A 17,002-nucleotide genomic window follows, 5' to 3' on the forward strand; every position below is an offset into this window, starting at 1 on the left:
TTTTGCCTCATGCTTAACCACCATCACCATCACTATTGTCACCTCACAGGCAGTCCAGAGTTCAGAGAGAGCGATGGGGAGGACGACACACCGGTCCTTCGTCGTCTGGAGTCGGAGCTGATGAGTGCTGGAGGGAATGTAGAGATGGGAGGGGACCTGTTCTCCGAGATCCACCTCAACGAACTGCGGAAACTTGAGAAGAAACTGGAGGAGGTGCGTTTGTGTTGTGTTGTGGCTTGGGTTAGGTTAGAATGTGTGTATGTGTTTGTGTGTGCTGGTTATGTTAGGTTAGGATGGGTGTATGTGTGTGTGTGTGTGTTGTCCTGGGTTAGGTTAGGTTGGCATGAGTGAGGGTGTGTGTGTGTGTGTGTTTTGACTAGGTTAGGATGGGTTTGTGTGTCTTCGTTCCTTTTGATTTATCTGTCTATTGAATCTTTCCCAGCATTACTCTCTCCCATGTTCTGTTTTATCTTTGTCTCTTTTTCACTTTTCATCTCTCCGTTTATTAAAGCACTAACCTTTCCATTATCCTGACCCTGTTTAATGTCTATCACTGTTCCTCTCCTTCAGTTTATTGAGTCACTAAGCTTTCTACCACACTTTTCTTAATGTCTTTCCATCCCCTCTCCATCCATTTATCAAATCACTAACCTTTCTTCCATCCACAGGCTGACCATGAGAAGACTCAGCTGACAACCAACCTGAAGGAGAGTCAGGAGGGGCTAGAGAAGGCACGGGGGGAGCTAGATGCCCAGCACGCCCGGGTCTCACACCTCTTGGGTCACATCTCAGCCCTGGTGAAGCTGCATGACCAGGAAAATCCAAACCAGGTATTTGTTGGGTGAAAATACTTGACTAATCTGGCACTTTTAGCTTTAGTGACATACAGTATGGGCAAAAATAGAGTGAATTCAATGTGATGTGATAATGTGAAGCTGCAGGACCTGAAGAACTCAAACCAGGTACTTGTGGGGTGAAAATACAGTAAACTTGACTAATCCAGCACTTTTAGCTTTGGTGACTGGGAGGCTGGAAATAGAATGAAATTAATGGTATGTGATGATATGAAACTGCAAGACCTGATGAATCCAAACCCAGGTGCTTGTGGGGCTAACAGAGGGAGGCAGAGGGGTGGAAATATTGTAAACTTGACTAATCCAGTACTTTTAGCCTTAATACATACAGTAGAAGGGTGGAAGCAGAGTGAATTTGATGTGATGCTTTTAATTTAATGGTGAATACAAAGCAGGCATTTTTTTTTTTTTTTTTTTTTTTTTTTTTTTTTTTTTTTTTTTCTCTCCCTTAGTAAAGAAAGACAGAGAGGTGAAGAAAACAGTATATACAGTTGAACCCTCTTTGTTTAATGGAGAATACAAACAAGGTACTTTTGGCCCTAATTACTCCTTTCACTGATATCTGACATGTCGTTCATTGATCACTAACCACTCTGAGACATCTTGTACTCTACAGCTACCTTCTAACATTGCACTGGCTAGAAATTGCAAAACCTATTCAAAGTCCCTTACTTTCTTGTAGGTAAACCCTATGCATTGCTCTTAGTGGTGTGAATTATTGAATATTGCAGAAAAGAATGAAAAAAAAAGCACGTGATTTAATCCTCTTTATGTAATGGAGAACACAAGCAAGGTACTTTTGGCCCTAATGAAACAGGCCAGAGAGGTTAAAATGCACCGCTCTCCCTCAGATGAATGCCGAGGACACTGCCAATCTAGTGAGTTTCCTGGAGAAGCAGAAGTCCCGGTACCAGGTCGCCTCGAGGGAGATCACCGAGCTGAAGAAGAGCTTGGCAGAGATACAGAACTCAGACGGCGGCACAGCGAGCGATGCGGTGCAACAGCTGCGTAATGAAGTGGGGACGCTGCGTGCCAGGGTGAGTATCTGCTGTGCCTTGGCTGTGTGGTGATGTTGTGTCTGTAAGGCATGTACTATAAGGCTCAGAATTTCACTTATCCTTTAATTTATGACTGGAAATGGTGAAAAAATTTTATATATTTGACATAGGCTAGATATCTGGTGTTGCTTTGCTGTGTGGTGTTGTTGTGTCTGTTAGTGGTGTGTTGTGAGGCTCAGAATTCCACTTGTCCTTGCTAATTCATGACTAGAAATGAGAAGAAAAAACTTTGTTCCCTGTTCTACTGTAGGTGAGTATTTGCCATTCCTCTGCTGTGCTGTGCTGTATGTCTGTAAGGGTTGTGTTGTGAGGTTTAGAATTCCACTCATTCTTGATAGTTTATGACTGGAAATGAGGAAAAAAGTTTGTTCACTATTTTACTGAGGGTATTTGCTGTTCCTTTGCTGTGTGGCGCTGTTGTGTCTGTGAGGGTTGTGTTTTGAGATTCAGAATTCCACTTACTCTTGGTAATTTATGACTGGAAATGAAAGGAAAAAATTTTGTTCCCTCTTCTATTGAGGGTGAGTATTTGCCGTTCCTTTGCTGTGTGGTACTGTTGTGTCTGTAAGAGGTGTGTTGTGAAGCTCAGTAGTACCTGCAAGTAGTACTGTTTCATCCCTAACCCTTCACTCTCCTTCACTACAGCTGATCGACGCAGAGCAGAAATCCATTGATCTTGGAAATGACGTTGGGATCCTGAGTAAAATGATGAACGGCCGTGAGGGATCTCTGTCCATCACCAGGAATGACTTAGGGTGAGTGTGCTGGCCCCTGAAATCCTACCTTCCACCGCCTAGGAACCTCTTGGTGACTTGAGGTGATGTGTTAATTAGCAGGGTAATCTTTTATAAGACATGGGAGAATTCTGGGGTATTATTTTGTCTCCTGTGGTGTGAGCTGGGAGGAAGGAGTTGAGAGAAAGAAAGTGGAAGTTAAGGGAAAGGAGGTGTGAGTCAAAGAGAAAGATAGGAGGAAGCAAGTTGGATTTAAGATGGATTAGGTTAGTGTTAGGAGCCAGAATTGAAGAGAAAGGAGGTTAGAATAAAGAGGAAAATATGTAAAAGTTAAAGAGGAAGAACATAGAAGGAAGCAGATTTAACAGAAATGGAGAGGATTGGAGTTAGGAGTAAAAAATGAAGAGAAGGTTGAAATTTAGAAGATGGAGTTAACAAGAAGGTAATGAGAAGCATCAATGTATCTCTTCCAATCACTTTCTCACTTTTGCATTCTACACTCACCACCCTGATTGTCTCATGTCACAGGACCATAAGTGAGGAACTGGCCCAGCTGTACCACCACGTCTGCACGGTGAACGGGGAGACACCTTCCAGGGTCCTGCTTGACCACAGCAAGCAGGGACGCACCACAGACAAAGGTGTGTATTCAGCTCTCCTTACTGGAACTGTCTTTCTCTGGTGCTTGACGTGTTTGTGGTTGGGCAGAGAGTGAGAGAAAGCACAAATTCCTGAGACTCCCTTTGCTGGAACTATGTCTTGAAGTATATGAGTGGGTTGGATGGAGGGTGAGAGAGAGCACAAGTCCCTGAGAAAGATGAGTATTCGATTCCCCTTGCTGGAACTGTCCTTCTCTGGTGCTTGAAGTATGTGAGTTGGTTGGATGGAGGGTGAGAGAGCAGAAGACCCCGTGTATGTTTATTATGCCCAGGTTTGCCAGTTCTTTGTTCTTGATGTGGTAGCATCACCCATTCACTCCTTTGTTTGAGGCTTTGAGTATATTTGCACAAGTAATTAAACACCCAACAACAATTTTAAATACCCAATACTTTACAGTCCTGTATGATCTCTTATTTACCTTAAATCAGCCAGTCAGTCTTTCTCCTTCTCTTTAACTCCTTTAGGTTCTGTTATTGTCACTCATGTATATCTTATCATTCCATTTTTTTCATACCCTTTCTGTATCTTGTCACCTCATCTCTCATTTCTGTTCTTGGAGTATCTCTAAGGACTTGAAACACTCAGATGCTCATCACCATTACAGGAGATGAGGAAAGCAAGCCTTCTTCCCCAACGTCAGCTATGTCGACTTTGGAAGCATTGAGGAGCAAACTCAGAACAGATGTTACTCTTTCTGATTTTGTAAGTCTGATGTTTTATTGTTCATTGTGTCTTATTGACATTAAAAGTAGTGAAATGGTTGTGGTTCCTGATAACAGTGTCTTTACTTGCCACTAAGACCTCACACAGTATAAGAACTCTGCTAGTACCAGAAGAAAAACATGTACCAGTGACAAGAATGTTCTTGCATCAGTCATTGTCTGTATCACTCACCCCCATTCTCCCATGACCTAACCCAACCTGACGTGCTCTCTCAGGTGGACAACAGTGACCCTGCAGCTGTGCGTGAGATTGTGGACACCATCATGGACCAGATCAGGCACCTCAAGAAATCCGTGGAGCACACCATTGAGCTCAGCAAGGAGAAGGGACTGGTTAGGGAGTCGGCGGCTTCTGACAGTAAGCTTTTGTGCCTTTTATTCAGATTCCTTTGTGGCACTGGTAGGAGAAAGTCTTGGATATGAAACCACACCTGTAAACACTATGGCTTTCATTAGGACTGTTTTCCGAGATGACTACTTGAATTATTATGGATGGGTATTTCAATTTCTGGTAAGTTTTTGTGCCTTCCATACATGTTTCTTTTTCACTTTCCCAGGAGCAAATCTTGGATATAAATCCACATCTGTAAACACTGCCTTTTATTAGGATTGTTTTCAGAGGTCACAGATGATTAGTTGAATTCTTATGGGTATTTTAACTTCTGACTGTAGGTTTTTATGCTTATAACTCCCATTCCTTTGTGAGGTTCTTAGGAGTAAGTGTCAGATATAAGACCATATCTTTAAACACTGTGTAGCTTTATCAACACGGTTTTCGTTGGTCACAGAAATTATTAGTCTGATTTTCAAGGATATTTGCTCTCATTGGTACAGAATCTTTGCTAAACTTGCATGCTAATCATGAAAACACTCAAAAAAACACAGTAGGTTCCGTTAGAGGCTATGGAAAATTCAAATGACATGCCAGAACATTAGACAGTACACATCTTATATAGATAATACCAATTCTGCATCACTAATGTTACTGAATGTGTTATAACGGCACTGGGACTTGATTAACCTTGTTTGTGTGTGTGTGTTACCAGGTGGTCTGAGTGAAGGAGAGGTTCAGGAGCTGCAGGAACAGGTCATCAAACTTAAGTCCCTGCTGTCCACCAAGAGGGAACAGATTGCTACCCTTCGCACTGTACTCAAGGCCAACAAACAGACTGCCGAGGTGACCATGAGTCTCTGTTATTATCGTTGTCTCTCCCTGCCTTTGTTTGGGGTTAAAATCACTGGGTTTTCTTCTTTCGTCTTTCTGTGATTTACCTCTTTGTATTTCTTTGGTTCAAGTCTATGTTATGTTTCTTGTTGCTTTGTGTCTTACTCTGTTTTGTTTCTCTGTTTCTGTTTGCCGTCCTTTTTCTTGTGTCTCTCTCTCCCTGTCTCAGTCTCTGTTTCTTTATATCTCCCTGTTAATCTTTCTATTTCTTTGTATCTACTTGTATCTTCTCCATTTCTTTACCTTTCCGTCTCTCTCGTCTCTCTCTGTGTAGTCAGTCTATCTCAGCTCACTCTGCCAGTTAAGAGCAAAAGTGCAGCGCAAACATTAAAACCTTCACTCCCAGAATCCCCCAAACACTACATCATCCTATCCATTTGTTGCAGGTGGCACTCTCTAACCTGAAGTCCAAGTATGAAACAGAGAAGAGCATCGTCTCAGAAACCATGATGAAGCTAAGGAACGAACTGCGTCTGCTGAAGGAGGATGCAGCAACCTTCTCCAGTAAGCATTCTATCAAGGGGTGGAAAAGGGGCACCTGGATATTATTTTGTTTTTTGTCTCCTTTCCTCTGTTTGTGTATTGTGCTTTGTAGGGATGTCAGTCTTGTGTATGGATAGGTCTTTGCTCTTTCTATTCTTTGTGTGTTTGTATTATTTTCTATGTCAGTATGAAAGGGTTTACATGTGTAACTACTTTTTATCTTCATTTTCTCTTGGCGATATGAAGGAAATATGATATTTGATTTGATTTTTTAAGCAGTATCATGTGTCCTATTTCTATAGTGCTGCAGTTTTCTACAGCCTTTTGTATCCTGTTCACTGTATCCTTGAGCCACACACTCATTATTTCACTGTACTTCCCCTCACACACTCCCCTCACTATACTCATCCTCACACACACCTCCCTCCCTGTACTTGTCCTCACACACATCCCTCCCATCAGGTCTGCGTGCCATGTTTGCCGCACGCTGTGAGGAGTACGTCACTCAGCTGGACGAGGTGCAGAGGCAGCTGGTGGCAGCCGAGGAGGAGAAAAAGACCCTCAACTCCCTTCTTCGCATGGCCATCCAGCAGAAACTCGCCCTCACACAGCGCCTGGAGGACATGGAGTGTGACAGGGAGAGGTGCGTGTTGTTTGGTGGTCACAGGAAGATGTTTAGTTTCGTACATTTAACAGGTTTTGTTTGCTGTGCTTTTTCCACAGTTGTAGGCTTGTTCCAGGTCTTCTTAGTAATGGGAGAGGTTTAAGAAATACCACTCTTGGTTTAGGATAAGTAACCAGTGTTTGGTAGTCTCAGGAAGACGTGGGGTATAGTTCTAAATATTTAACAGGCTGTCCTTTTTCCACAGATGAAGGCTTGTTCCAGTTCTTAGTAATGGGACAAGCTTAAGAAGTATTTCACTCAGTTTAGGTAAAAAATTTAGGGGAAGCAACAAGAAGCCAGCAGACCTACATATTGGAAGCAGTACCTTTATAAAACACACCTGCATATGTCCACCTATATTCATAACCATAAACTTATCTAATATGTCAATTTAAACCTCTTTATTGACTCAGCACAAAGATCCTGACTACTGAGTCTATTCCAGTCAAGGTTGAGGAGGCACAAACTTGTATTACTAACTACCTTATGACACACTCATCCTTTACTCTTCTCTTCCAAACACACACAGACTTTTCTCTCTCTCACACATATGACTCACTCCCACGCCTGTCTCCAGCTACATTTAACACCCATCCCTGCCTTCAGGTTCAACATGAGGAAACATACAGGAAGTCGGGGTCGCGCTCATGGCTCTCGCTTCAACAACCAGCCACATGGATCCTCAGGACAGCACCACTACCAGCGGCGAGACAACTACTAGATGATCACTAAGTCTGCTGCACCCTCTGAAATCTCCCCTACCTTACCGTGCCCTTCCTTGCTGTCTGCTCCTAGATTCTCCCTTTCCTTTCTCTGGCGTTCCTTATCTCGTGTCTGGAGAAGGTAGAAGAGGCCACAGATGGGATTCGTTTATCCTGGTTATTTATTGCTTCCATGTTCCCTGTTTACTAGTTCTCTCTCTCCCTCCTTGCGTTCCTTGCCCAGCTTCCAGAGAAGATGGAAAAGGAGAGAAGCAGGCAGTTTCTATGGTTTCACTTATTCTTTTAACTTTCTCTTGAGTATTCCTCATTTCTTGGGTCTGGGAGGGAGGAGTGGCAGGCAGGCAGTATCAGGGATGTTAGTGGACTTACTCTGTGTGTCTTTCCTGGTGGGCAGTCTAGATAGGCTCTGTGATGCTGGATAGAAGTGGCAGAGGTTCATGGGTTCTTGGGTTCTCCTGAAAATCTTGGTTGTCTCTTTTTGGTCCAGATAGACTAAGTGATGCTGGGTAGGAGTGGGAGTTTTTAGCCCATGTTCTTATCTCATGAAGGTGGGAGCTGACAGTTTTGAGGAAATGCTTGTGAAGGTTGAGTAAAGAAGGAAGAAATACTTGCTGCAGGTCTTTCTAAGTTTGCGTGCTACTTAAGTTGTGTTTTTGAGCATTGACGAAGCTTGGTGGTTACAGTTTTGAGAGAGTGAGTGATGAAGGATGAGTGAACAAGAAGGAAACGAGTGTAAATCTTCGTGTGTTGACTTAAAGTTGTGTTTTTTAACATTGACGAGTGAGTGACTGTGACCCTGGAATTCATCACTCCTGAACGTTCTTTTTAGAATTGGTTTATAAGTGTGTTGTAGATAGTTCTAACACTTTACTCTTATTACTTTTCAACAGATGTAAGTATTCAGTTACAGCTATTTATGATTTTTGATCCCTGAGTGTTTTTTTTTTTTTTATTAATATTTAGTGTGGCAAGAAAGAGAGTGGCCTTGTTTTTATTGATATATTTTCTTTTAGCTCCTGAATTAAATGGCTTTTATCTCCATTGTTTTTATTTTTATGGTGGTGAATATTTTTACTTAATGGCATTAGATTGTACATAAAAGGGGCCAAGAATTCTTGTAGTGTATTACTGTTATTATTATTATTGTTGTTATGCCTCGTCTCATTGTTTATTGTCTTTACTTGTGGTTGTTTTTATTGTATTAACTTTATTTTCATATGAAAATTTAGTTTGTACCCTCAGTTTATCATTATTTATTTATTTATTTTTTATTATTATTATTATTATTATTATTATTATTATTATTATTATTATTAATGGCATTAGAGATTTCTGCAGCATTTTGTGTTTTTTGTCTTAATACTTAAATTTTATTCTTTGTGTATTTACTTTTTCATTCTTTTGTCTAAACTCTCAGATGCTCAATTTTATTAATCTATTTTCATCAATCTGTTCATGTCCAATCTTACAGCATCCAACTTAGTTATTTGTATTTTCTTATTTTATTTATTTCTTATCATATATATATATATATATATATATATATATATATATATATATATACACTGAAAAATCTCATGGGATTCGTCCGTTGCAGCTATACATTGTAGTACATCAATTTATGGATTTATTTATACAACTCACACATTTTTTTTTTCTCTGGAGGAATCTCACATTTTCTTTGTTGAGTTGCTTGTGACTTGTGTGAACTCAACACCTTTGACTACTACTGCATATAATAGTGGAGGTATTTATTTTCTAGGATCTAGAATTCCTGTCATACGTACTTACTTAATGCAGCAGTTGTTTTAACATTGTACACTTATATTCCTCAGTTATGCATTGAGGAGAGGAGCTGATAAAGGAGAGATTGCAAGTGAGACAATTTGATAGAGAGAGAGAGAGAAAGAGAGAGAGGGGATGAGGCTTAGTTAATAGATGCTCCCTCAGTCCAACCCTCCATAGTTTCTGTCCCTGCCAAGAGTCTCAGTCTAGTTGCTCACACTTTGCCTCATCCCTTGTAATGAGAAGGCTCAGTACAGTTCAGTTCGGTGCTGTCAAGTGCCACTCTCCTAATCAGCTGAGAGACTTGTGATGTTCCCAACCACATTTATATTTTCTGTTATCTTAGGTTTGTGGTTTCTAATCTTGTGTTTGTTAGTATGGCCAATATTTGGTCGGCAGAGTGTGCTTCTGATTCTAACCCCCAGTACGTTAAGTTTATCTCCTGAGAGGCTGAGGAGCAGCTGAAACACCATATCAGTGAATTGTGTAGAGAGAGACAGAGATTCATAGACAGGAGTTGTGTTGGTGTGGTGGTCATTACTTGATATATGGTGAGAAATTCTATTGTGCTACTTAGTGCTTTAGTAACTGTATGGTTTGTGTAGTGAAGCATTGAGTGTAGAGGCACTGCTGTGAGAGGTGCCAACTGTAGACATTAATTGATATACAAGCAACTTTGAAAGCTGGAAAAAAAACCTGTATGAGTTATTTAATTGCAGTGAACATTTATATGCACTTGCTGCTGCAGTAAATGCTTGGAAAGCCTTTAGTGTACATATTAGCAAAAGTTTTATGTACACACACACGCACATACACACCCACATTTGAACGTAAACAAAGTAATACACCAACACCTTCTTAGTCATTATCAGTTTCAACGTTTGAGTGTTTAGGTTGTAAACTCCATCAGTGTTTAGTTGGCTGAGTGTCTCTGGCTGGGCTTTAGATGCTGTGTTTGCCACCACCCACTGCTGCCACACCAGTATACCAGTAGCTGACTTAATCAGTTGTACTTGACCTAATGTAACTCACCTCATGCCCCTTCTACTGGGCTGGAACTCTGCTGGTGTCCTGGTGGAGATTATTATGCGTTTTGGTGACTGGTCTCACAACGCCAGGCTCAGATCACAAGTAGCATTATTTTAGTGACCGTGCACTACTCTGTGACGTGCAGCTGTAGGTGGTTCGGATCCTTGAGTTTCTCCCCATACATGGTTTCCAGTTGTTTTCCTTGGTGTTATTTATGTGTTGTGCTTGAGTGTTTGGCTGTCAGTGAAGCATTTTCATGGCTCTGTGTTGAGTATGAAGTTCGTTCACTACAATGTTTTGTCTCTGTTGGTCATTGATGGATTTTCAGATATTAGTAATTTTGTAGGTTTTTCTATATCCACTTGTCAGTACATGGTCAAATTGTTAGCTTTGTTACTCCTCTAATGGTCCTGTATGGAGGGCAGTGTTGTGTTGTGGTGCAGTGAATCATTCAGTCCCTTTGCCATCACCAGTCAGCCTGCTGTGTCTCGATAATTGTTTGCCTTGGGGAGACTTTTAATGGAATATTTAGTTGTGCCCCAGCTGTTTCCATCCCTCACTGGATGCATTATGCAGCTTGGTAACTGTTTGTTCTCATGTTATGTAACTTGATGGTACTGTTATTTTGCTGACTATAAGAGTCTTTACAACAGAACCTGACAAAGCCACATGATATAATTATGAAGATAATACCACTTTTCTATGCCGACACGCTGCCTCAGTGTTTTGCTTCAAGCTGTAACACATGACAGTTAAGGTGATAAATGACTTAGAAATTATAACATTTTTTGGTTTGACATGTTGAGGGGCAGAGGATAGTGGTGACAGTTGTGGAGTGGCAGGTGTTTGGTCTTTGGTAGCATTGTGCCTTACATCTTGCTTGTGTGTGTGTAGATGAAAGCTGAGTCAGATGCTGAACTTTAAGAGAGAAAGAGAGACTCCCTCTGTTGAGAGGTTATGCATTCATCCCTTATTCCTTGTCATCTAATTTTCTTGATGCAGCAATGGTTTGTTCATCTTGTGAATTGATGTTTCTTAAGATTCTCAGACTGATGCAGGAGACTTTGTGTTATGTATCTTATCAGAAATTCCTTTTAAGTTTTGTTCACTTATTTCTCTTTTGTTTTTGGGGATGTGACCCTGATTTTATTTTTTTATTTGTTTATTTATTTTTTATTTATCTTTTTTTATTTATTTATTTATTATTATTTTATTTTTTTATTATTATTATTATTATTTTTTTTTTTTTTTTACCCTCCTTGCAGATGTAGATTTCTCAAAGATGTAAAAATATATTACCAGCTTTTTGTGTAGTTTTGTGTTCGATATTTAGTGACACATAACATCGATAAGACAAGGCCAGCATTGCTACACTGTTTCCCAGAAGCTGGCGTGTAGATTGTCATGCACTTTAGATATTTAAGTTAACCATTGGGCTGGAAGAGTTGATGAGACAGTGGTGTGTTTCAATTTGTGTTTGGGCTGAGAGTTTAGTAAGATGGTAAAAGATGATCATAATGTGAGATTGGAAAGAAACAGGCAGCTTGTTTTTTGTTGTGCCCTTCTCAACAAGGTCACAATCTAAGGGTCATTGCTTGGAGAGTTAAATTCAACCAGTCTTGCATTAAATCGAAGTGAGGATCGGCTGCAACTGTTACCGGTGTCCAAGAAAATAAACGCATTGATTTTATTGAGTCAGTGTGTTGCATTTGCCAAACTTGAGGTCTTTGGTTACTGCCCATGTGAGGGATGTTGCAAGTTACCTGTGTGCAATTAGTGTTAGGCACAGGTGGCTGTGTCACAGGTGCAGTGAACGATGTATGACACATTAAAAGATGCGCTTGAACCAAAAATATCCTGTGTCTGTAATTTTTAGAATAGTGTAGCTTATGACAGCCTTTGCAAGAGCCAACACATCTGCTGCTGTTTGTTCTTCCCTTGTGTTATTCTGTCGTGCTCTGTGTTAGCCAAAAAGACGTCCTTTTCGGCAACTGGTCTAAGCACATTGTCTAACGCCAGACCAAACTTAAGGTTCTCATGAGCAGTGGAGGCTGTACACTACACTACTATTTGTCCTTGGAAATTTGTCCCTCCGTATTGCTGAGAAAGAGAGAGTGAGAGAAAGAGAGAGAGAGAGAGAGAGAGAGAGAGAGGGAGTTGCTTAAAGAGATGATATACCAGTTATAATATAGGTTTTTATATAGAGCTAATTTATATAAGAATATATTATTGTGTGTGTGTGTGTGTGTGTGTGTGTGTGTGTGTGTGTGTGAAGTTGTATTGGGGTTATGAAAATATCACTTTAAAAATTTGTATGTTTGAAAAAAGAAACTTGTATGATATTGAAGAGAGAAGAAAACTTTAGCTTTTTCAAGATTATACAGTTAAAGAAAATAACATAATCATATATTGAAAACCTATGTGTGTGTGTGTGTGTGAGGAACTATTAATTTGAACCCAGAAATAACCAGGGAAAGGAAATACATACAAAATGACAGTTATATTTCACCAGAAACTTTTATTTGTATGCCCAGAAGCAAGGAGAAAGATATACAGAATGACATACTTAAATCCATGAGAAACTTTTTATTACATACCAACAAATGAATGAAAAAAAACATGATTATAGACATTTTGATTGCAAATAAAAAAAAAAATACAAATCTTGAACCAGAAAAAGAAAAAAATATGACTACTTGAAAAAAAAAAAAACCCTAGAAAATATACAAAATACACAGAAAATCCCAAATAAAGTACAGAAAAGAGCGAAAAAAAAGAATGTATACAGATGATACACTAAAAACCCCCATTGTATTCATCGTATTTTCATAAGTACAGAAATCTTTAGTCACAACATTAAAAGTCCATTCCTGTAACCAAAAGTCCACCCAAAAAATGTGTCCACTTAATCCTGTAGGTAAAATTGTAACTTATTGTAAAAACACATACCTTTTTGCCCCATCAGTTTTCCCATCACCTCTATTCTTCACCAGGTCAATTCCACAAATTATCCTAAACATATTCTCTCCTCCTGTCTTTGTTTTTCTGTTATCGTATCCTTTATTTATCATTTCTACTTATTCAATCTTCTATCTCATCAGTTCAATAAGTTATTTCCTCTTGTTCTGTCTTTATCTTTTAATTAACTATTCCCATCATTTATCTCATTCTTTTCTTATCTTTTCCTCTTCTATGTTTTATCATCAATTTTGTATTTTTTTTATTATTCTCATTTGTTCTATATCTTTTAATCAACAAATCCCATCTCATTTCCTATCATTTATCCCACTTTTTCCTTTCTTTATCCATCCTTATCTCTATTGCATGGTACCTTAATCATTTCACCATCATATCCTATCTTTTAACCAATCATTCCTGTCTCATTTCCCGTCATCCTTTATCCCACCTTTCCCATCCTTATCTCCATCCTATACTAAATTTAACCCCTATCAGTTATTATCCTACCCTTATCCTACCCAGTCATGTCTGTTTTATTTCCCATCATCCTTTATCACCTTTCCCATCCTTTATGCTCTGCTAACCTTAACCCCATAATTCCCATTTATTCCCATTCCTAACCATACTATTTCCATTACCTCTAATCTATAGTTTTCCAGTATACCCAGTAGTACTAATGAGTTAATATGCATACACCTAAGTATACATGCATTAACATACACAGATACATATATACATGGTTGTTTATTGAGTAAATTCATGTGTTCATTGTGATTATATTATTGTGTCTATTTGTGATTCTCTTTTCTCCCCCAAAAGAAGCACATATGGGTTATTATTATTATTATTATTGTGCACCCGTGGAATTTCTTAATAGTCACCCTGATAAAAAAAAAAAAAGATTACTAATTAAACGAGTCAAGATAATGATGATGATGATACTGGTGGCGCCATCTCTCTCTCACAGTATTTTTACTTTTGTATTCGTAATGTTCTTCACACTGGGAAAAGTAATAGAAGTATATATGATACTACTACTGTAAAATTATTTGTACATTAGTAATCCCAATTTACAATAAAAATGAATATTTCCTGTGTTACTTTCAACTCCTGTCTTTGATCAAGTTAGGAAGTGTGTGGCCAGCTGTGCTATGACCAAGTTCGGGTGTGGTAGAGTGGTCCACGAGACTGTCCCCTTCCACCAGGGTCAGACGAGGGTAAGAGAGAGTGTGTGTGTGTGTGATGCCCTCTCTGCCACCCGGTGTGGGATTGCCGGCCTAGATTGATGGCTAGAAGGTTTGGAATACAATGTGTAATTACGAGAAAAGATTGTCAGTAAATAGACCATGTTGAGTTCTGAATATGTTAAATCCCATTAGATTATGAATATAGATTACTTATATTATGAAATATATTACCAAGTACCAAGAAAAAAAATTCACCAATTAGCTAAATGAACAAACATATGAATGAAAATAATGCTTCCACTCTTCCATCATAGTCAGACAGCAAGGCCAGGTGAGCCAGCAGGTGAAGCAGCAGCAATGAAGCATCGAGCACCAACAGAAGTAATCGAACCAATCCTTGTGAGACGCGTGGTTAAGCAGCGCGGATCAGCCGGGGACCACTGCCCTTCCGAACGCCCTAGGGAACTATCGCGCGGTCTCCCCAAGGACCTCCCGCACCACCTCCCCTTCAGTCTTGTCCAGGATGCTCGGCGGGGGTTCCTGCGAAGGATGAAAACTCCTGAAGAAGCCTTGACCGAGCCCCAGTCCATTCTTGAGCTGAGGTAGGAAGAGATTAATGAGCCAGAGAGCGAAGGCGAGGAAGGCAAGGATGGACAGCCCTGTGTCTAGGCCAGTGAAGGAGGACAGGCTGTAGAGATTTGGATAGCTTGCTTGGTGGCCTGCGTGGTAGCCTGCGTGGTAGCCTGAGTAGCTTGTAGTGGGGTAGTTGTGCTGATAGGCTGCCTGCTGGTCTGTGTAGTAGCTAGGGTTTTCATAATACTGGCCATGATAAGGGTTCCAGTTGTAGTAATTCTTCGCATTCCCTGCCATGGTGTTCAGTGCGTGGCGAGGAGACAACAGGATTGTTACTGATTGTTACTGAACTACCTCGTCTTATCCTCACCTGTTTCTCGTATAATTGTTTTCAGGATTGACTCAAACTTTTTATTCCGTCTCTTGCTCTATCATTAGTTTTTTTTTTTTTTTTTTCCTTTCTAACTTCGTGTATGTTGTCACGCACACTGTCTGGTCCTCATGTTCGTGTCTAATTGCATTTGTCAATACTGAGGCAAGATCTTACTTAATGTCCTTCACTAACACTGCTTTAGCATATTCGAAACCCGACACCTCTTAGGAAACGGACACATTTGTAGTTTTCCCAGTAACACACACACACACACACACACACTGCTACACGAGTACTCTCATATCCTACACCAAAGTCACTGAGGTGTATCGAGCGAAGGGTGTAACTTTTGTGGGTCCCGTTATCAAAGTCTCGTCAGAACATCCACTACTTATCTCTGTGTTAGGAATGGGAGGAAGTATAGATGAAGATACACAGTCCATCTACACCCTTGAGCGAGTGTAGGTGTAGATGATGCGAAGCTTGTCTTTCTACACCTTTTGAAGCACTGATGAGGATACGAGCAATGAAAACACGTGCCTCTGCCCTTCGTTAGCGTTCATATGAGGGTGTGTAAGTGTGGGTGCGGCTGTAGATGCTTAGCTAGTCTGTGTTGATGCTTAGCTGGGTAGTCAACACCAGTCAACACCTTTTAAAGCACTGATGAGGATACGAACGATGAAAACACTCCTCTGCCCTTCTTTAGTGTTCATGTGAAAGAGTGTAGGTGTAGGTGCGGGTGTAGATGCTTAGCTAGTCCTCTGCACCCTTCACAACACTTGGGAGAGAGAACAGATCGCTTCAAACCAAAATAAGTTATGCTCAGTCTTAAGGAAAGCGACAAAAACACTTTCAAAACACTCGTCTCTATTCTGGGAGAGAGTACGTAGGTGTAGCTTCAGGTACAGATAGCTAGCTTGTCCCTTCTATACCCTTCACAGCACTGGGGAGGAAGATCACTCGTTTCCAAGCTAGAAATTACATGCTCAGTCTTAGAACCGATGGAAAACACTTTAGAAGCTCTCTGTCCTCTGTTACGGGCGAGTATATGTGTAGATGAACAAGTGTGGATGCTCGGCTAGTACCTTCTACACCCTTCACAGCACTGGGGAGGAAGAGCACCCTGTTTCCTGCGTCAGATAGTGAAGCGTGGCTGGAGGAAGTGCGAAAAATGTGTACGTGTCTTGTGGCGTGTGTGTCTAGCGGTGCACTGTGGCTAATGAGAGTCACGCACTGTGGCAGGGGCGTGGGAAGGTGTGGTGATGTGGTGGTGTGGTAATGAAGGGGTGTTGAGGATTCTGCGAGGTGGTGCTAGTGATGGTAAATTATGTTAGGTAACGGACTGGGAGGAGCAGGAAGAAGAGAAGGAGGAATGCTAACGAACACAAAGGAGGAACAAGTAGTAATAATAGTTTTGTTAGTCCTTACGAGACTGTTTCTCTGTTTGTCTGTCTGTCTGTCTGTCTGTCCGTTTACCTATCTGTCGTTCAGTCTGTCTATGTTCTTGTTTGTTTGTCTGTCTGTCTGTGTGTCTGCCTGTCTGTCTTTCAATAATATACTCTAAAAACAAAAGTAAGAATATAAGTGTAAGTTACCTTCGAAAAACAATCTCTCTCTCTCTCTCTCTCTCTCTCTCTCTCTCTCTCTCTCTCTCTCTCTCTCTCTCTCTCTCTCTCTCTCTCCCTCCCTCCATATCTTCTCAAAACAACCAAATTTCCTTCTTTTTCACTTCATTTCGGTTTTGTTGCCTTTACCTTCGTTCTCAAGTCGTCTATGGAGAGCCAGCCGTCCATGCCCCTGGTGATCGCTCGCTGGGTGGTGGTGGTGGTGGTGAGTGGTGGTGCCTTCTCTCTCCACCAGGGAACACCACACTCGGCTAGAAGGATGCTGAGAGAGAGAGAGAGAGAGAGAGAGAGAGAGAGAGAGAGAGAGAGAGAGAGAGAGAGAGAGAGAGAGAGAGAGGTGATGCATAAAT

At 40.6% G+C, this 17,002-nt stretch overlaps 1 protein-coding gene across 1 annotated transcript in view; it reads left to right on the forward strand.

Moving 5' to 3' along the window:
* The window catches only part of LOC135092064 (protein bicaudal D-like), a 19,495-nt gene extending 5,508 nt beyond the window's left edge, over positions 1-13,987 (forward strand). The window contains exons 5-15 of the mRNA XM_063990242.1: positions 50-213; positions 669-830; positions 1,706-1,891; positions 2,558-2,667; positions 3,175-3,287; positions 3,911-4,008; positions 4,245-4,386; positions 5,075-5,205; positions 5,640-5,757; positions 6,199-6,379; positions 7,007-13,987. Of these exons, the coding sequence (XP_063846312.1) occupies positions 50-213; positions 669-830; positions 1,706-1,891; positions 2,558-2,667; positions 3,175-3,287; positions 3,911-4,008; positions 4,245-4,386; positions 5,075-5,205; positions 5,640-5,757; positions 6,199-6,379; positions 7,007-7,121 (1,520 nt within the window). The 3' untranslated portion in view covers positions 7,122-13,987. The remainder of the gene's footprint in view (positions 1-49; positions 214-668; positions 831-1,705; positions 1,892-2,557; positions 2,668-3,174; positions 3,288-3,910; positions 4,009-4,244; positions 4,387-5,074; positions 5,206-5,639; positions 5,758-6,198; positions 6,380-7,006) is intronic.
* The last annotated feature ends 3,015 nt before the right edge of the window (positions 13,988-17,002 follow it).

This window comes from Scylla paramamosain, chromosome 39 (assembly GCF_035594125.1).
Source record: "Scylla paramamosain isolate STU-SP2022 chromosome 39, ASM3559412v1, whole genome shotgun sequence".
NCBI lineage: Eukaryota > Metazoa > Arthropoda > Malacostraca > Decapoda > Portunidae > Scylla > Scylla paramamosain.